Here is a 20,963-nt window from a genome sequence, read left to right on the forward strand (position 1 = left end):
GTTATCGAAGGGGATCACGTTTGTGGCCTAGTGGAAAGCACAGGGCTGGGAACTCGGAGATCTGGGTTCTAATCCGGGCTCCGCCACTTTCCTGCTGTGTGATGTGAGGCATGTTACTTACTTCTCTGTTCCTCAGTTTCTTCATCTGTAAAATGGGGATTAAATACTTGTTCTCGGCCCCCTTCCCTCCCTCCGCTTAGACTGTGAGCCCCATGTGGGGCAGGGACTGTGTCTGATCCAATTATATCTGCCTCACTGCGTAGCACAGTAGGGGACACATAGTAAGCACTTAATAACCACCACAATTATTATTATAATAAGAGAGCTGGTATTGAGCGAGAGAGGGCAGAGCAGTGAGGGGATAGCCACATAGGTGGAGTGGGGAAAAGAGAGCAAGCCATCAAAGGATCATGGAAGGAACAGGAATAGGTAGAGGAAGAGGGTGAAGCCAAAATCTGATTCTCACATGGTCTAGTGGAAAGAGCATGGGACTGGGAGTCAGCAGACCTGAGTTCTAATCCCAGCTCTTCCACTCACCTGCTGGGTGACCCTCAACAAGTCATAATAATAATAATAACAATAATAATGTTTGTTAAATGCTAATTGTGTACTAAGCACTGGGGTAGATACAAGATAATGAGATTGGACGCTTGGCCTGGGGACCGAGTGGGTGAGTGGATGGATTAGCCCAAGCCTTCACCACTTAACTGTGAAAGCAATTCAAGTGCAGGTCATTCCTTCAATCATATTTATTGAGTGCTTACTATGTGCAGAGACTGTACTAAGTGCTTGGAATGTACAATTCAGAAACAGATAGAGACAATCCCTGCCCAGCGACGGGCTCACAGGACCTGCTAGGGGGAGTATATACCTTTCCCTTATTAACCCCTGGTGTCTGAGCAATGCTCACCCACAATGGCAAGGGGCCAGAAAAGGTGCACAAAGCATGGAAGAAATTCTCTTTCAGACATTCATACTCAGGGTTGAGGTCTCACTGTTGGCAGTGTCATCTTTGAACCGAAGGTCAACTCTTTTAACAAGCAACTCTACTGACAACTCTACTTAACAACAAGTACCGTAATTATTATTATTACTACTGCTTTCTGGGACGATTTCTCTCCCCCCAGTATTCAGCGTCCGTTGTGTTGTCAGCAGAAAGCAGGGACGCTTTACAGAGGTTGTAAACAAAACTCCAACCTTTTCCCCTGATGGAGCATTTTGTAAATGATTGATTCATAATGGCTTGCTTGGGGTGCATCCCTAACTTGTTAGGGTTAGATGTCAAGGAAGAGTAGCTTAGTTCCTCTCAGTGCCCTATTGCTACAGAGACGATACTGGGCTGGATGGACCACTGGCCTGACCTTGACCTTGACCTAACCTAGCGATGGCATTGTTCCTATTCTTTTTAACTTAAAAGGGAACTTGTTTTCTCAGAGCTGCTTGGGGCAATCAGGGTCATGACCTGCTTGGGCAAGATGGTATTGGGAGAAGAGAGGGGTTGAGAGAGGATTCCATCTCAGGGCAACGTGTTCATTCCTGAAGGTGTTGATCTTCCTCAAGGCATATGTTCCCTTTGGAAAGGGTGAAAGCTGTGCATTGTATGACTTCATCTCAATTCTTTTGACATGACTACCCAGTACCATGTTAGCTCACTAAGTGATGGCACTCTAGATGGCCTTGAAGGGGAAAATACCCCATTTGGGAGCCATGGCAATCTCGGGGGAAGTAAGAGAGGGAGGCTAGAGAGTGAAATCCTCCCTTCACTCTCCATCATTGTGCAACAGTGGCACTCAGTCGATGCCTGTTTACTTGTTTTGATGCCTGTCTCTCCCCTTCTAGGCTGTGATCCCATTGTGGGCAGGAATTGTCCCTATTTGTTGCTGAATTGTACTTTCCAAGCGCTTAGTACAGTGCTCTGCACACTGTAAGTGCTCAATAAATACGATTGAATGAATGAATTGATGGTGTTTATTGAGCCAAGCACTGAACTAGGCATCTGGGGGTGAATGATACAGTAGAGTTGGTAGACACATTCCCTGTCCAGAAGGAGTTCCCGGTTTAGCGAGGGGGGGACTCCCAAGAAAGCTGCCATTATTCCCGCCACCTCTCTGGGTCTCCCAGCTGGATAGCTTTTGTGAAAGGGGAGCCAGGTGGGTGCCCTCAGGAGGCATAAATGCGTGGATTCATTCATTCAGTCGTATTAATCAAGCTCTTACAGTGTGCAAAGCATTGTACTAAATGCTTGCACTGTACTACATTACTTTATACTCAGCCACGACCTCTCTTTTCTGCAGTCTCACATGTCTTGCCTCCAGAATACCTTCCCATAGATGTCCCACTGAAACCTTAAGCTTAATATGTCTAAAACTGAGCTCATCTTCCCTCCCAAATCTGCTCCTCCACCTACCTTTCTCATCCCATTTGACAGCACCACCATCCTACCCATCTCAGAAGCCCACAACCTGGGCATTATCCTTGACTCCCTTCTTTCAACTCACCCCTCAAGTCCATCACCAAATCCTATCAGTTCTTCCTCCATAATATTTCCTGGATCCATCCCTTCCTTGCTGTCCAAATGGACACCATATTGGTCCAGACACTTGCCTGCTGGGTGACCGTAGACAAGTCATAGATCCCAGCATGATTACCACATCTACTTCCTCACTGGTTCCCTTCTGCAGCACCTGTGATTCAAGTCTGTACCCCCTATACCCAAGTAGAAATATCCTGAAGGCAGGAGATGTGAGATTGCAGAGAATGATTGACATTGGGTAAATCTCCATCAGTGAGTGTAAGAAATGAACAGAGGAGTCATCACTCAAGAGATAGGAGTCATGTAGGGGAATATTTGCTTCTGCTTCTGGGAAGGAGAGCTTTCCTCCATGGATGGCCCACCAATATGTTAAACGTTCTGCCTTTTGTATTAGGGGATGAGTGATTTGAGGCAGGACGTATATTATTGTCCCTCCTCTGGGATATGATTCAGTGGCTTTCAAACTTGGTTCTGGATTTCATGTTTTGTCCAGGTTGAGTTGGAATAGAGTTATAGTTGGCCCTACTGTAGCTCCACCCAGCTGGGGCAGAGCGGAGGGTTTGGGTAATATTTCATGATAATAATTACCCAGCCAAGGTGAATTGCTTATTTGTTTGCCTTCTGTAGCCAAAGGAGTGAGAGCAGGGGTCTGGAGCCTTACCTGGCTCCTCTTGGAATCAAATCTGGTTCTCCAGCCAGGCCGGGGGAAGGTTAGGCAGAGGCAGGACCTCAGGCTAAAGCCAGGTGAGGGGAACCTCTCACAAAGTGTGGTGCCGTGGCAGGCAGCGCGGGGCCGCTGGGCTCCGTCCGGGAGGAGTCAGCAACAAGTGACCCGTCCGGGGCCCTCGGCCAGCTGAGGTGGTTCGTTGCTGACCCCCAGAATAATAATAGTAAGTGCTTAACACAAATACCACAATTACTATGTGCCAAGCACTGTACTAAGCGACGGGGTGGATACAAGCCAATCGGGTTAGACACAGAAGGCCAAGGACTCGGTGCTCCACCGCGGGGGCCCCAGGGGCCGGACCCAAGGCCACTCAGACCACTCACCCTGTGCCTTTTGGTCCCAGGGAATCCTTGCCCCATTCCAGCCGGGGAGGGCGTTCCCGCCCCTTCGTGGAAGGGCATCCCTGCCCACCCCGGAGGCTCCATGGCCTCGGCAGCTCTTCAGAGCCTGGATGGAAGAGGGGGTTGGGGGAGGTGGGTGGGAACAAAGGCAAAGGTAGGGCAGGAGAAGGGGCAGGAGCCCGTTTTAGATGCCCACCACCCAGTTCCAGGAAGCCCTTCCCCTCTCCCCTCCACCAAGCACCACAGCCTAGGACCGTCACTGTCCACAGGGTGGCCGGGGACGCTGTTCTACCCTGAGGCGGGTAGAGCAGGACCTGCCTGGCTCCAAAGACCTTCCCGCAGCCCTTGTCAGGGAGGAGGAGGGCTTCTTTTGGGATGGTGGGGAAGGGGCCGCCCCGTGGTGATACTTGTTAAGCACTTACTTTGTGCCAGGCACTGTAGTAAGTGCTGGGGTAGATACCTGCTAATCAGGTTGGACACAGTCCCTGTCCCACATGGGGCTCACAATCTTAATCCCTATTTTACAGACGAAACTGAGGCCCAGAGATGTGAAGTGACTTGCCCAAGGTCACACAGCAGACGAGCGGCAGAGCCAGGATTAGAATGCGGGTCCTCTGACTCCCGGGCCTTCACTCTTTCCACTAGACCACGTTGCTTCTCACAGCTGCTGTCTTTTGCTGTCCCTGAGGAGATGGGGAAGAAGAGGAAAGGAGAGGAAGAGACTAACCACTGCCAGTGTTGGCCTGACCCGTTACCACTCTGATTCCCTTTCCTCTCTTCCTCACCCTTAACTTTCCTTTCCTTCCCTTCTGCTCCCCTGGCTTCCCCTCTCCTCCTAACCCCTCCTCTCCCTATCTCATTTCTTCCTTTCCCTCTCATTCCTTCATCATCATTTCCCCTTCCCTTCCTTCTCCCTGGCCCTCAGTAACGACAGCTGTTGCTATGACGCATCCGAGTGGCACGATGACATCGTCCCATGTCATATGGGAGCCCGATCAAGCTTGGGCTGAGGGAGGAGGCAGAGTGTTAATCCGAGGTGTAGGCCAGGAGTTGGGGTGAGGCATTGTGGGGGACAAGGCGTTTAAAAACATGAGATTCGCAATGAAGTAAGTGAATGTTTGTTCAAGTGGTACAATTGGCTTTTTGGCCACCGACTGCTAAGAGGTGTCCTTTTGTTTGGCTTCTCTGCACGAGAAAGGATGCCAGTCCCTGTGTTAGAACATTCTGGATGACTGGGGACGGAATACATTAGGGAGTTTAATTCATTTCCAGGAGACTAGTATCTTCAGCACCCATTTGGGTGAAGAGATTCCCTAAACAGTGAGTGTGCGAGGCAGTGATGTGGAAAAGAAGTGACCCCGTGAAATGTGGCTCGGCCCGAGGCGATGACATGGATCGCAAAACGGAGACCGTGCCTTCCCTAACTGGCTCTGGAATGGTAGCAGAACTGTGGCCCCAGAGGCAGCGAGGATGTCTCCTAAGTCATGGTAGCAGTTGTGGTTCAGAGGGCTGAGAGCACTCTGACTGCTTCCAGTTGCTCTCCATCTTCTCGGCCCCTCTTGTTCCTGGGCTTTCTGTCCCTCCTTTCCCTCTCCTCCTCCCCTACTGTTGCATTAATCTAATTGTCAGTCGTTAAACTTGAATTAAACTCACTGCCTGCTCACGGCTATCAGGGGGAAGATTTAGAGTAGGGACTTTCTGTAGGGTGGATGGCAAAGGTTGGAAGAGACTGGGCCCCCATTTTTGGGACATTGAGTTTGACATTTCAGCCCAGGACACCGATTACCATCATAAATGGCATTTATTTAGTGCCGAAAATGTGCAGAGCACTCTTCTAGGCACAGAGGGGATATACAGAAGTAAAAGACAAGATCCCTGCCCTCAAAATACAGTGACCAGACTTTCACGAGTTCAAAATGGAGCCTGTGGGCAAGAGCACTGCAGGCTGCGGGGGTGGTGGGTCGTGAGATCAAGGGGGAGGAGAAAAAGCAGAAAGAAGCATGAGGGGAGGGAGGTAGAAACAGATACTGTCACAGAGACTCAGTACATATCTTACATGAAAGTCACTGGAACCAACCCACGGTAAGGCCAGAATAAGTATTTTTCTAATACAGAATCTTCCTGGATTTACTTAAGGTTCCTCTGAAGAAACTCCTTTTCCTTCAGGGCTTTCGGCTGACCTCTGCGTTGAACAGTAATAAAGAATCCTGGGTTGTTGTTTCGAGGGGTGGGGATGGGAGGTGGTGTCTTCCTTTTCCTCATCTATTTTTTCTAAAGATCCCAGTGATTGAGATTGCACTACCTCCCTTGACAACCTAGTCAGTATTTTATCACCTTGACAGTCAAGAAATTCTGAATCTTCTTCTGCTCTAATTTAAACCCATTCTATTTCTCTGTGGACATGGAGAACAACTAATCAGAATCAACCTCATATACTCCAAGGTAGTTATTTTAGCCCTTCCTTGGCTTTGTCTTTTTCAAGCTTCAGACTCCTCATTCTTTTAACCTCTCCTCATGGGACCTATTTTCAATCCATTCACTATGTCTCATTCTTCTCTGAACCCAAGTTTCAACTCAATCTGGAATTCTCTCTGATAGAATCATTTCCCGGGATGAGCCAAGATCCATTTCCCTTCCCTGCCTAGTGTTCCCGTTTTCTTCACTGGATTAGACTGGAGCAACCTTGGACCACTTTGACCCTCTGGACAGGCCAGGTGTGAAAGTGCTGAACCTAAGACTTCATTTCCTCCAGTGTGGTGGTTTCACTGAATTCCTGAATAATGGGTCCATTGTGCCTCGGAGGCTGATAGAGAATCCTCTGGGATGGGGGATCATTCAGAGTAAGGAGAGTCAGACCTGTGGCTCCAGGTCATGGGAGAAACATGAGCGGAGTGACTTGGAGGGAGTGCTGTCATTCCTGCCTCTCCAAGGTGAGCTCTGTTTTTCTACAGGGCCTTTCCCCTAGCGGCCTCCCAGGTGGTGGCAAAGCTCTGTACAAACCACAGGATGAAGTGAGGATAAAGGCAGAAATGCAGAATCTAAATCACTAGCAAGTGGAACAGCTCAGTTTTGATTCACCTGAGGGTAGACTGCTTCTTCAGTCAGCCTCTGTCCCAGCCGGCGAAAAAAATGGCGGGGTGTGTGTGTTTGGGGAGGCGGGGGGGCGGGCAGGGTGTCAAGTGTTGGGTATGTAGGATTATTAAATGGCTAGCAGCACACTGGGACCCACCCGATTGCTTACATGGACTGCTGGGCCTTACCAATTACCCGTTCACTTGCCAAATTCTCCCCTTCATTTTATACTGGTTAGAAGATACCTACACTTTCATGGTCATTGCCATAAAAGTCCGGGCATTTGGGGAACTGCAGAAGTTCTAGAATGGGTAGGATCAGTTGGGGACCCTGGGATTCAGAATTGAAACTAAACCTCAAGACAATCTCCGAGACTGTTCCATCTCTAGCTCCCAGAAATCTCCATTACTGGTGCTACAGGTAGGTGCCCACTTAAGACCACCAAACTCTCCGCCCCCACCACCACCTGGAATTCCCTCTCCTCTAAGGGCATTAGGGATTTCGTTTCTGCCACCTAAGTATTTAGTACTCCTTGCAGTTTCTCCACTCCCTCCCACCTTGAGGGTTCCTTACCCTTACGCCTGCTAATGAAGGTGTGGGTGTGTGTCTCCGCCCTCACAGTGGCTGGATCAGGAAACAAACCCTCCCTCTCCACCCTCCCTCTTCCCCAAGACACAGCGAGAGGCTTCAAGTGGGCAGACCTGACTCCCTAAACTCTCAGGGTGATGGTCATTTTGGGAAGGGGATCTAGGTTAAGAGACCATGTCTAGGCCAAGAGGGAATCAGGCCACTGAGTTTTCTCCTGTCACTTTTGTGGGGTCACCCAACCATGGTATCTGCTGTTGTAGGAGTGTGGTGCTTGCCGGGGGCCCTGCAATTAATGAAACTGGGCCCCATGCCACATCACAGTCTAACCTGCTGCAAGAGATGAGTTTGAGTCAATCTTGAGCCTGAGAGATTTTCCATGGAGATGATAGAGCATTCCTATTTCATTGCTCTTCTTGCTTGCATTGCTTGATTCTTAACACTTCATCTGGCAAGCTACTTCCGCTCCTCAGTGTTTTACTCTCTTAATTAAGTGGTCCAGAAGGCCTGCCAGATTCTGATTACTACTTTAGTGGCTGAAGGCACCACAGACTGCCACTGCCGAGCTGCTCCTGTGCATTCTCGGGCTCTTCCATCGCCTCTGAGAAAAGCACCGCGCTAACTGCCTCCTTCCCTCCTGGAACCAAGAGTCCCGGCTCCCAGCGTGCTCTGTGAGCCTTGGGCCGGGGATAAAAGGTGCTCCAGGCACTCTCCGACTCATACACTGTGGTAACTGCGGCCTTCCCACGGCACCACCAAGGGTCCCTGCTCTCCAACTCCTCCATTCCTGCCAAGACCGAGTCTATTTTGTTTATTTGCTTGCACTGTGTTTTAGTGCTTCCTCACTCTTGATATGCCTTTCTCCACTCTCTTCTCCCCACTTTAACTTGTAAATTGTGAGCACCATGAGGGACCGTGTTTAATTCCCATCTGTGCACTGGGAGAAAGTGAGAAAGCACTTTCTCCCAGTGCTTAGTACAGTGCTCTGCAGACAGTAAGCACCTAATAAATTTTATTACTACTATTGTTTTCAGGTTTGCTGGCATCCAGAGCCTTCCAGGTTAACTCTGCTCAAAAGTGTCATCAGTTTGTTTCTGGTCCTGGAATCTTAAGGGTAGAATTCTTACCATCATTTCTGGATGTAAAAATGCGGGGTGGGCCTTGGGAGACAGTAGAAGATATGGGATTCCTTGTAGGCTGAGGGACAGGTCTCTTAACTGAAAGAGCTGGCAGGCGGGAAAGTAGGAAGCATTATGGCGATCAGAGAACCATTAGCTTGCAGCTCCTTGTTTCTGACTATCTGGTCTATTCCACTGAATGCCCCACTCTCCTTCCTCCTTCCCTAATTGTTAGAAAAAAGGCCTCCGATCAACTTGGCTGCCTCTCCAGCCTCTCATCCTCTAACTCCAGGCCCTGCTCTCTCTTTCCACAGCTGCCTAGTTCTGGGCATTTTCCTTGCTGGCTCGAGGGGTTTTTTTCTCTCCCCCGCTTCTCTATTTTACTCCCTCTCACTCTTCCTTCCCCTCCCTGCAACACAAACATACATGACCGAGACTGAGCTAGAAATACAGTCAGAGAAACTGCATGAGTGTGAGAGTGTTACTTGCTGAGCAAGGTAGAGGGGTGAGCAGATAGGTAGATGGTGGGGTGAGCAGATAGGTAGATGGTGGGGTAAGCGGAAAGATGAATGATCGTTCAGGGCAGGGACTGTCTCTACTGTTGCCGACCTGTTCATCCCAAGCGCTTAGTACAGTGCTCTGCACATAGTAAGTGCTCAATAAATACTATTGAATGAATGAATGAATGAATGAGAATGAGCGGGTGGATGAATGTTCAACAAAGTGACCACAAGATGTTCATTTGCCATAGCACCCCCTACCTCCTATCAAGAAACTTTCCTTAAGCAGTGGTGGTCCTAGGGTTTGGGGGCCCCCTTAGAGGCTTAGTTTTATTGACTAATTGGACCTCATCCAGTTTAATTTTACTTTATTCTTTTTTAAGCTCATGAATATGACAAAATTGGAAGAGTTTCTTAACACCATATAATCTGATTTCAAGGAAAATCCAACTGGGAAGGGACACTGATTCTGGGGACAGGAATTGGGGGAGATGATGGGGGCTTAGTTATTTCCATTCTCTCCAGAGGACATGCAGGAAACTGAAGTGTGAGGTCCAGTCTTTACTCCCAAGTTGCAAACCCCAACCCATTCTTTCTAAGGTCAACTGAGATCAAATGTGACTTCTTCTCACTGTAATGCCTTGGGCTCAAAACATGGGAGAGCTCAGCCCCACTACCTTTGTTTTTGGTGGATGGGAAGGAAGGGTCAATTTTTATGCTTTATGTTTAACTGTTAAATCTCTGAAACACACCTATGAACAGAACCCGTTAGCAGGACCAGAAACCTCTCGTGTACAGGCCCTGTTAATATAGGCCAGTGTTCAGACAAGGCAAGGAGGGAAAAGACCAATTTTAACATGAGTGCTTCATTGATTACTGGCCAAAATTGGCTTCAGGATGGTGGACGTGGGAGCAGGTCCAGTAAGGTTAAGGGTCAATGGCAACCTCTTCTTTTCCTCAGGCCAATAGAGGGGTTAGGAGTTGGCAGAGAGCAGACTGTTGGGAGCATGCCTACAGCAATTCTCCTTTCACCCCAGGAGCTCCTCCAAGCTTCTCCAGAGGGAGGAAAGACCCCTCCTGCAGCAGCAGCAGCAGTTGGGCTATCCTCCCATTCAACCAAGCTTTCACCAGGGGGTTGGTTGGAAGGGAGACAGAAAGCTGGAGCCCTTCCTGAAACGGGACAAGAATCCATAAGAGGTCAGGTCAAGCATCACATCTGAAAATGTTACCTTTCTGTGGAAAACATGACCCGAAAGAAAGAAAATGTAGTGGTGGAGAAGAGAGGTGTAGGGATGTTAGTTGATATATACCACTGATAGAGACAGAACACTGGGCCATAAGGAGCAGTAGTCTAACCCAGGAGTGGCATGGCTTATACGCTTCCATAGACTGTAAGCCCCTTGTGGGAAGGGAGCGTGTCTACCAATTCTGTTGTATTGTACTCTTCCAAATGCTTAGTACAGTGCTCTGCACATAGGAAGCACTCAATAAATACCATTGATCGCTACCATCCCGTCACAGAATCCAATCAGCCGGAATTCTACTGGCCCCAATCCATTGGCTAGATGAAGGGAAAGAGGCTAAGTGATGAGTTTTTCTCCACTTGTGGGTGATTGATGAGGCTTTATTTGTCCATTTCACAGCTTATGGCTGTCAGAATGGGCCTGGGCTCAGGCAGGGGGAGGCGAACAGTCCCAGCAGGGGGAGGCTGGGTACACACTTCCCCAGGACTCAGAACCTGTCCTGGCTTACTTGGCTTTTTGAACGGAGCAAGCCAATCAAGTTTTCCTTGGAACGGGCCGTTGAGTGACCCAGGGTTTTCATGCCAGGCTTCTCTTATGCCTGGCCAGCTTGGGTCTTGTATCTCTCTTTGCAGTAGTATTAGAGGAGTTGCTCGGCAACCCATCACCTCCTTCCCTCCCCCTGCTTTTCTTGGAGCTAAAGGAGAAGCCCTGGTAACCCTTTCCCCACTCGGCTCTATCCACTTTGACCCTTTTCCCAAGCCACTCAATCTACCCTTAACTCCGACTCTCACACTTAAATTCTTCAAGACTGGATGCCAGGGCCCAAGATGCGCGAGTAATCAGGAGTCAATCACTAGCTCCATTTCCTGCTCAAGAGATGCACCCCAGGTGGTTCTCTCTGAAGGAGATTCAGGTCTCCACGAGGCCATGTTTACAAGGGATCTCTTACAAAACACACTTAATACTTTGATTATTTCCAAACTCGGCTTTTTGTGGGCTTGGAATGTATCTACCAACTCTGTTATTTTGTACTCTCCCAAGCGCGTAGTACAGTGCTCTGCACACGGTAAGCATTCGATAAATACCATTGATTGATTTTTTTAATGGTATTTTTTAAGCACCTACTATGTGTCAGGTGCTGTACTAAGCACCAGCTGATCAGGCTGGACAGAGTCCTTGTCCCAAATAGAGCTCCCAATCTCACTCCTCATTTTACAGATGAGGTAACTGAGACACAGAGACGTTAAGTGACCTTCCCAAGGCCACCACAGCAAAGAAGTGGCAGATCCAGGATTACAACCCAGGTCTTTCTGACTCCCAGGCCCGCACTCTATCCAGTAGGCCACAGTGACTGATTAAACAATTCAAAGGAAGGAAAATGAAAGGAGAAAGAGGGAAGCTTGTCAGATGGGAGTAAGCAAAGTGATGTTATAGAGGTCTTGCCACAGATCTTCAGGTAAGCACAGTCTCGGGGAGTACGTGAACTGGGAGATGGAAATGGGATAGCAACTCGATGCTGGATGCTTCCAAAACACCAAGTCTAGCTGCAGGCCAAAGTGGCAGTCATTCTGTGTTGCCAGACCCACCTCTGTGAGCCACAGTTTTCAAAGTGGCCTCCCGCTTCCGACTCCCGACGACGTTATCTTACTGCAAATTTGGCTAAGTATGCGTGCGTCTGATTGGAAACAGATCAGGTGTTTGGTTTAGATCAGTGAGACATAGTTGAACTTCACAGTCAGAACAAACCGACACATTGCTTCCTGGGTTTTTCTTTGCCAAAGGAAAACCAATGAAAACTCGGAAAATGAATCAGCTGTCACGGGAAATGCTGACCTTTGCCACTTTTAAGGCTAGCAAAAGAGAAGAGCCATTCAGAAAAAGAAAATGACACCTTAGAAAGCAATACATTTTGTAAGCACTTCATACCCATTAATATCAGCTTTGTATTTGCCACATGGCCACAAATAATCCCTAGTGCCTCAGACCTGGCCCTGGCATAATCCGTTATTGGCTAAGGCTTTGTCTTACATGAGATATGTGAACAGTTTGGTGGGGATGGGGAGAGAGAACCACAGGGGAACCAAGTCTAAAAGGCCTAAGGAATGAGGGGAATCCCTCACTTTTTACCTTGAAAGTTTGTTTTCCTGAACAGTAAACTATCTATTTGTGCCACCTCAGTGTGTGAAGCTGGATTTCCCCTTGCCTTGAACTCAGGAGAGATTATTTGCAACCAGTTCGGAGGATGTGTGCTACTTGCTTTCCCAGAAATGCCTTCCAAGGTTTCACCAGGCTATTCATATTGACTAGGAGTTTCCCGCTCCTTGTATCCTCCTGTCCTGCTACCAGATAGTCTGTACCTATATGAGAAAAATGAGGGAGGAAAATGTACTTAAAAATGGCGCTACAGGACTTTTACAGACAGCGCTTCAGCTCTTCACTCTAAGACCTTAGGTTTTAATTGGAATTTTGTTTGGTCGCTTGTGTACGTGAGTTTCCTTTATTATCAAAAGGCACAGAAATCCTCTCACCCCTGTTCGTAACCATCCAACCTTTCCTGCCCTCCATAGTATACCTCCTGTGTCAGGTTGGACGGGTCTACCCTGGAAACACTATTCTGCCTAGTTCCTTCCAGTCTCAATTACACCTGGTATGTAGACCCTGAAAAAATGTGTAATGCCAGTACTGAGTCCATCCAACTCAGCGTGCTGTCTCCAAATCCTTGAAGGAACACCACGACAGTTGGCCTCCTGGACATCTTAACTATTAGGGATGGACCCTCTAACCACCCTAACTTTTCCCCGTATCCTTAGGTATCAACTGGGTTGGGGGAAAGGGTTTGAGGGCTGTCACTCCCACCACTTTTTGGGAAGGGTGGGCAGCTGAGGTTGCCCATCTCCTCGTCCCACCCTGCCCCTTGAAACCGGCAGGTAGAAACTTCTGCCTCTGATCTGACCCTAGTGGCCAGGGCCAAATCAAAAATACCATCATCCTCATCATCATTAGAAGCAGCATGGCCTAGTGGAAAGAGCCTGGGCCTGAGAGTCAGAGGACCTGGGTTCTAATCCCAGCTCGGCCACTTACCTACTGAGTGACTCTGGGCAAGTCACTCTGCCTCAGTTCCCTCATCTGCAAAATGGGGATTCATTACCTGTTCTCCCTCCTACTTAGACTGTCCCATGTAGAACTTGATTGTATCTTGTATCCAACCCACTGGTTGGTACAGTGCCTGGCACATAGTAAGCGCTTAACAAATACCACAATTATTATTATTATTATTACTATAGCCCTGGGGAGCTGGGTCACCTGTTGAGGGACCCAGTCAGCTTACCTCACCCCATGCCCAGGGCTAGGCCCTGGAGCCTGGTGGGGAGCGTGAGACGACAGGGCAAGCCAGGGACTCCAGAGCCTGGATGGGGAGTCTGTGCTCTCACCAGGCTCCAGTGCTGGTCAGGACATCTGTTTGTCTCCGTAGCAGGGACGGGGCTGTTTATGCCTCACCAATCTTCCCACCGGAGTCCATGGCCGGCCAAGGAGCAAGTCTTTGCTTGGATTCAGGGTAGAAGTTTAGGGTCCCTCAAAGCCCCATTCCTCTAAGCCACATTTGCCACCCAGGCTCCAAATGAAAAGCCAGCACCTGTGTTCCATTGCCATGAACACATTTCCTGAAGTGTAAATATTTTGAGTAAGGACTTCCTTCATGCTTCATGCATTTAGCACCTAGGAAACTCTTAAGCCACTGTGTGTTCACCACCACCAGAGGAAGATGAGGGAGATGAAGAATACAGCACAGAATACCAAGATATCCAACTCCCTTCCTGTTGAATATTCCAATCGTCCATTTCAGTCAGCTCCAGATTCTCAGAGAGACTGATTCAGATGCACTGGGATTAGCCACCTTTTTCTCTCAAAACTTTGTTTTATCTCTCTGAAGCAGGGGAATCCTCCATGGTTTTTACTCAAGAAAAACCCCAAACTTCCACTGCAGTTTCAAGTGTAACTGGAGCCATAACAGGTAGACAGAGCTTTTCTCAGACTCTACCCAGCCCCAGAATAGCGGTAGGTTAAAATACTACACTCAACTCGGCCTCGGGCCCTAAAAAGGGCACCCCTCCTCTGCTGCTGTGGATGCGGGGAAGAGGTGCTGAGTCAGAGGAATGGATTTCTATTACACATTCCCAACTTGGTTGAACACATCACCTAACTAAACTATCAGGGAAATCACATGCTTGGCAGAGACAAGGATGCTCAGGGAACTATTCACATGAGGCTATTTCCCAGGGACAAGCTGGCTACTCCCTAAGGGCAGTGAAGCACTAAATCATGGCATCAGGTGCCAAAATGACCAAGTGCATACTCACTGCCTACATCAGAATGGTGCTAAACCAAAGACATTTGTGGTGTGAACTGTGAGAATGAGCAGATGTGGGATATGGCGAATTGTGGGTGGAGACAGGTAAAAGGGTTGACTTAAATGGAAGGGTATATTATCTGCCAGAATCCCAATCAAAGGAAATTATTTGACACATTGGTATCCTCTCATACCTGCTTTCCTGTTGCATGAAGAAGCAACCGTCCATCTCGGTGCACGGATAGTGGATGGCTTTACCTTTCTCAGAAGCAATGGCAGTTAATGCCTTTTCTGCCCAGTTGATTTTCCAACTAGGCATTCTCTGCCTTGGTACCCATGCAGCATTTTGTTTTAGAGGCCTAAGTATCCACCAGCAGGGTCTTGCCCATGGTGCAACATACATCTAAGGTATTTTTCCTCTTCCTTCCAGTATGCCAGGAGTCTCCTCAACTCATCCCTCTCCCCTCATAGTCACAAGATATCTCCAGGCAGATCAACTAAATCGGCAAGATCCTGAACCGCCCAACCCTTACGGGATGTAAAGGAAGAGATGTTGCTGCTTACCGGGGTTCAGAATGGGACAGGTGCAGCCTCTGTTCATCCAGGATTCTGGGTAGATGCTTCTGTTATTCCGGGAGATTTTCACTTTGCCTGACTTCAGGATCTTCTTCACTTTCACCACAACTTCAGCATGGGTTCCCTTGTCATGAGCCGAGACTATTCTGGCTTTTATCACTACCCAGGGACAGACGGACACATGGGTATATACAGATGCAAACTCAGAATTGGTTCTCTGGTTAAACTGGGGCTTTTTTTTTTTAAATCCCTGGCAAAAGATGTGAAGCAGGGCCAACTGGAACTCCTCAACTTTTCAATTCAACCCACTAAATGATCCCTCTCCCAGGTAATCATGCTTTGACTGCCAACTCCCACATAGAAGGACAATTGCCTGGAGGCTTGTCAGGACCGAATCAACTCACTCAGAAGAGAAAGGATTGGGAGTGGAACGTGAGGGGAGATAGGAACAGGAAGGGGTATTTCTTCCTAGAGTTAGCTATAAATAACTGGAGCATCAGGTTTATTAATAATAATAATTATGGCATTTGTTGAGCGCTTACTATGTGCAAAGCACTGTTCTAAGTGCTGGGGGGGGGGGGTTACATGGTGATCAGGTTGTCCCATGTGGGGCTCACAGTCTTAATCCCCATTTTACAGATGAGGTAACTGAGGCACAGAGAAGTTAAGTGACTTGCCCAAAGTCACACAGCTGACAAGCGGCGGAGCCGGGATTAGAACTCATGACCTCTGACTCCCAAGCCCATGCCCTTTCCACTGAGCCATGCTGCTTCTCATGTTTGTATATCTTGCTCTTCCCCCACCTCCTCTTGAAGGCCAAGACAGAAGGATCTAGCCTAATCTCCCAGGGTCTGGCATTAACCTGCTGTCAAAAGCCTGAGGGAAGCCTGAGGCTTGCACTGGAATAAAAACAGAAGCAAATCGTGCAACCAGAATCCTGCAGCCTAATAGCGAGTCAATTCTTACGCGAAGGATTGGTGAACTCGGTCCATGAGTTCTAATCCCCAACTTAGTTCCGTTAACACCTCCTCTAGAACTCAGTTTCCTCATCTCTGAAACTACACTGATCTAGGTTGTCATACGGAAGGCCTAATCATACAACTAATACAGTGCCGTGTCATAAGATTAACTGTGGTCTTTGTTAAATGATTATGTTCATGTCCTCTGTGATTGGTCCAGAAATACTTTTTGATGGTATTTACTAAGTGCTTTCTGTGTGCCAGGCACTGTACTGAGCGTTGGGGTAGATACAAGATAATCGGGTTGGATGCAGACCCCGTCCCACCTGGGACTCACAGTCTGAATCCCCATTTTATAAGTGAGATAACTGAGGCCGAGAAAAGTTAAGTGATTTGCCTAAGGTGACACAGTAGACAAGTAGCAGAGTTGGGATTAGAATCCGGGTCTTCTGACTCCCAGGTCCGTGCTCTATCCACTAGGCCGTGCTGCTTCTCTACCTGCTGACTGACCGACTGACAGGTACGTGGGCTCAGCTATGGAAATATGGTAATTAGGTAGCCAAGCTGGCCGACTGGTTGGATACGAGCCAGTGTCATATATTTAAAGGCAAGTGCAACTGTCCTTCACAGGAAGGAAAGTCACTAAGTTTATGATAGGTGATTCTTCTGGGACTTATTTATCTCAAATAGGAGCTGTTCTGCCTGGAAAATCCCTGTAACATCCCAGTAACAGGTAAGCACAATGAAAAGGGGGTGCAGGGAGGTAATAGGCAGGGATGACTCCCATGGTACAAAGGGAGGGAGGAATTGAGTTATAGGGTGGCCTTTCCTGGGGCTGAAAAGCAAATTGGGAAGTGTTTTGGCCACTTACCATATGCAAATTTCATTTGGCAGAAGTCATTGACACTTCCAAGAACTTTCTCCTTGCAGACACACTTTTCTAGCCCAGGAGTGGCATATTGTGCAGGTCGAGCAGGCCACAGCATGAGAGTAGAAAAAACAAATGAAGTCACCAATTACTGAGTTGGCTGAGGTATTCCAAAAGGCACAATTTTAAGTATAGATAACCCCCCCCCCAAAAATAGACAAAAGTAATAATAGTGGTATTTGTTTAGTGCTATGTGCCAAGCACTGTTCTAGCACTGGGGCCTTGTCTTCTCTTGTGCTGTCGAGTCGTTTCTGACCCATGGCGACTCCATGGACACATCTCTCCCAGAATGCCCCACCTCCATCTGTAGTCATTCTGGGAGTGTATCTACAGAGTTTTCTTCATAAAAATATGGAAGTGGTTTACCATTGCCTCCTTCCGCTCAGTAAACCTGAGTCTCTGCCCTCGACTTTCTCCTGTGCCGCTGCTGCCTGGCACAGGTCAGTAGCAGATGGCATTCCACTCACTAGCCGCTGCCCAAGCTAGGGATGGAATGGGTATACCTCTGCTTGACTCACCCTCCCATAGCCGAGACTGGTAGTGTACTGGAAACTCTTCAGGTGTGATCCAGAGAGGGTAAACACTGGGGTAGAGATGAGGTAATCAGGTCGGATCCAGGCCCTGTCCCACATGGGGCTCACAGTCTTAATCTCCATTTTACAGATGAGGTAACTGAGGCAGAGAAAAGTGAAGTGACTTGCCCGAGGTCATACAGCAAACAAGTGGTGGAGCTGGGATTAGAACCCAGGTCCTCCTGACTCTCAGGCCTGTGCTTCTCTGAACAGAGGTGCTGGGGTAGCTGGAGTGAACAGCCTGACCAAGGTTAGAGAATGACACTAACCTGGAAGGGCTTCATGTTAGAAATAAGATTTAAGGAGAGCTTTGCAGGAAGGGAAGGAAAAGGTGTGATAAAAAGGAGTGGGGAGGCCATTCCAGGGTGAGGGACTGGTGAGTGTGGAGTCACCTTTGAACCCCCAAAAATATGTTCATGAATCCAGTTCTGATCACAGACCTCCAGTTAAGTTTCTCGTTAAACTAGAGCTAAACTGCATTAACAGGTTTCAAGCTGAGCAGTTCCTAGACCCTCCAGGTTGGATGAGGGCATCCCCATTAGTGGAACCATTAGTTGCCAGAACCATCTTTGGAAAAATGAAATATTCCAGTAGGAATATAAAGAGAACACCAGGACCTAAAAGAAAAGTTACCTAGAAACGTGTCTACCAACTCTGTTACATTGTACTCATCCAAGTGCTTAGTACAGTGCTCTGCACCCAGTAAGCGTTGTCGATACGATTGATTGATTTCATTGGCAGAATGAATCCATGGGGCTGGAGAAAGGATGGATGTAGTTTGATTCTAGTCTGCTCAATTTAGTTTGACCATTCTAGTTGTAAATATTTTTTTCTCCTGTCTCTTCAGAGTGTAAGTGTCTTGTGGGGCAGGTAAGTATGTCACTTTGTTATCCTGAATTTGCCAACCACCTAGTATAGTGCCCTGCACCAGAGTGATTGTTAAAAAGTGAAAGAAAACTATAAATAGAAGATGAAAGGAGGCAGTCACATCATTTTTCACTGTTTACCGGACTTTGAACTGAACTGATGAATACCTGAAGACATGTGTACTACATCCTGCTTGTTCTTCCTGCTCCCGCAAATCGTAAATCATTTTTGACTGTCTCCCCTGTCGGACTGTAAACTCCTTGAAGGCAGGGAATGTTTTCCTTCTGTTTTACAGTGCTTTGCACTCAGTAGATGCTCAAGAAATACCACTGATTCACTGATGGAGAGTCCCACCACATGTTAGAGAAGCAGCGTGGCCTAGTGGGAAGGGCCCTAGCCTGCAACCTAGATTCTAATCCCGGCTCCTCCACTTGTCTGCTGGGTGACGTTGGGTAGGTCACTTCACTTCTCTGTGCCACAGTTTCCTCATCTGTAAAGTGGGGACTAAGATTGTGAGCCCCATGTGGGACAGGGACTGTGTCAAACCTGTTAACCTGTATCTACCCCAGTGCTTAGTACAGTTCCTGGCACAGCATTTTACAGAGGGATGTCAAGGACTACCCAAACCTAGAGTATTTCTCCAGGGCTTCCCTGACCTCCTCACTTGGGCCAGCAGGAGTTGGGGTAGAGGGAGGCTGGGAGGGAGGCTGGGTGCTTAAAATAAAAATACTGGACATAAAGGCTAGATTCGTACTGGGCACAGGCCAGACCAGCTGAAAACGGTACTGTCTGGCAAAAGATCGGATTCATTGAGTTTCTTCCAGCCAGCCTCCAATCTGCAGGGTTCATTATTATTCAAAGACTGTGTGGATCCAACAGTACCGATGCTTCCATGAGAGACTGAATGGCTGAGGCAAAATGAACAACTTACTGCTTTTATGAAATAGCAGTGGATCCTCAGGGTGGAGCCCAGGCTTAAGGGAAAAAATGACAGCAAGGCCTTTCTCTCCCCTATTGTTTTGTCTTAGACTCAGGAACCTCCTATGGTCACGGACCTGTAAATGCCCCATTGCAGCCTACCTGGATGCCTCAAGGCTGAAAATCCCTGCTCATGACCATTCCACTTCCACTGCTCCTTGCGCTCATTCTCTGGCATCTGAATGAGGTCAGAGATCTGCCCACCTATGGGGACATGGAAGATTGGCTCCTTCTCATACCTGGGGAGAGTAAAGGACAACGTTAGGCACTGAAAATGCTCCCAATTGGGCGGGGGCAGGGGGAGGGTCCTGATACTGGAAGGGTCTTCCAGAGGACATCTGGTTTATCCCCCCCGGAATCCACTCTCTGCCCATAAAATGGAGCCCAAGAAACCATATCACCATCAACAGTATTCACTTTGCACTTACTGGGTACAGAGCACTATACTAGGACCTTGGGCAACATACAAAAAACGCCCTTCATCCTAGCACTCCATAGAATGAGATTCTGCTGTTTCCCTCCGTAACCCTATCTGGAGGGTAACGGCCCTCACAGTCAGGAAGTTCTAATGGAGAGCTCATCTAAACCCTCACTTGCAACTCAGGAGATGGAAACGGGAAGGTGAATAATGTTCCCCTCATCTTTCTTTGTGCTGCCCCTAGGAAGATCCAGTTCCACACTGAATCCGTGGGGATCATTTGACAACAGTCACGATCCGGTGTGGGGGAGGGCTCCATATCCACTGGCAATAGCTCTAGGAAGACTGAATATGTTCAAGGAGTTTAGCTGTTGGGAAAACCTAGGGTTGTGCCAGTGGATGATGAACCAAACTGGACCCTTTAATTGAGGAAATCCCCTCAGAGGGCAGAGGGCATTGCCTTCAGGGGCAATGGAGTGTTGGGGTGGAGGGACGACAGGCAGTCACCAGGACCAAGAATCTGCCAGGGTCAACTAGCACCCATGGAAACTGACCTTCCCCCACCCTACCCCACCAAACCCTATTAGAATGCAGGCTCAACTAGTCCTGACTGTAAGCTCCTCGTGGTCAGGGACCGCTTCTATCAACTCTATTGTATTCCCCCATACACTTAGTAAAGTGTTCTGCACACAGGAAGCACTCAGTGACCCACCAAATACCTTCTGTTCTATCTTCAATTCCTATCTTTCCCAGTTTCCATCTCCACTGGGTAATGATCTAAGGATTAAACCCACTTATTGTTTCACTTAAGGTTTAGTGAATAGGAGGATGCATTTTCTCTCAAAAGATTTGCTTACCCAGTCACACATTCCCCAGTGTGAGGATCACAATCTCTGGAGCAGTTGCAAGGATAACAGCCACTTTTTCCAAAGCCCCAATAGCCCATCAGGCATCTGTCGCAGTTGGGGCCGGCCACCCCAGGCTTGCAGAAACAGTATCCTGTCTTTGGGTGGCACCTCCAGGTCCTGTGGAGCATCCCATTGGCTAATCCCAGAGACTGGCAAGAGCAAGCTAGTGAAACAAGAGATGCCACTGAGGGTAGGTGTCCAGACTGGTGGCTTAGGCTATAACCCCACCAAAGAGAACCCTAGCTGTTAGAAATATCACAGGCAGCTCTTGGATCCCTGGTTCAATAAT

The 20,963-nt window shown here is 48.2% G+C and overlaps 1 protein-coding gene across 1 annotated transcript in view; it reads right to left on the reverse strand.

The window, feature by feature from the left end:
* Positions 1 to 11,467: 11,467 nt before the first annotated feature.
* LOC100090531 (netrin-4-like) overlaps positions 11,468 to 20,963 on the reverse strand; it is a 79,723-nt gene continuing 70,227 nt past the window's right edge. Inside the window, exons 8-12 of the mRNA XM_039910261.1 lie at positions 20,624 to 20,837; positions 19,451 to 19,587; positions 16,875 to 16,943; positions 15,033 to 15,203; positions 11,468 to 12,477 (exon numbers count right to left, since the gene is read on the reverse strand). Of these exons, the coding sequence (XP_039766195.1) occupies positions 12,341 to 12,477; positions 15,033 to 15,203; positions 16,875 to 16,943; positions 19,451 to 19,587; positions 20,624 to 20,837 (728 nt within the window). The 3' untranslated portion in view covers positions 11,468 to 12,340. The remainder of the gene's footprint in view (positions 12,478 to 15,032; positions 15,204 to 16,874; positions 16,944 to 19,450; positions 19,588 to 20,623; positions 20,838 to 20,963) is intronic.

This window comes from Ornithorhynchus anatinus, chromosome X1 (genome assembly GCF_004115215.2).
Source record: "Ornithorhynchus anatinus isolate Pmale09 chromosome X1, mOrnAna1.pri.v4, whole genome shotgun sequence".
NCBI classification, from domain to species: Eukaryota; Metazoa; Chordata; class Mammalia; order Monotremata; family Ornithorhynchidae; genus Ornithorhynchus; species Ornithorhynchus anatinus.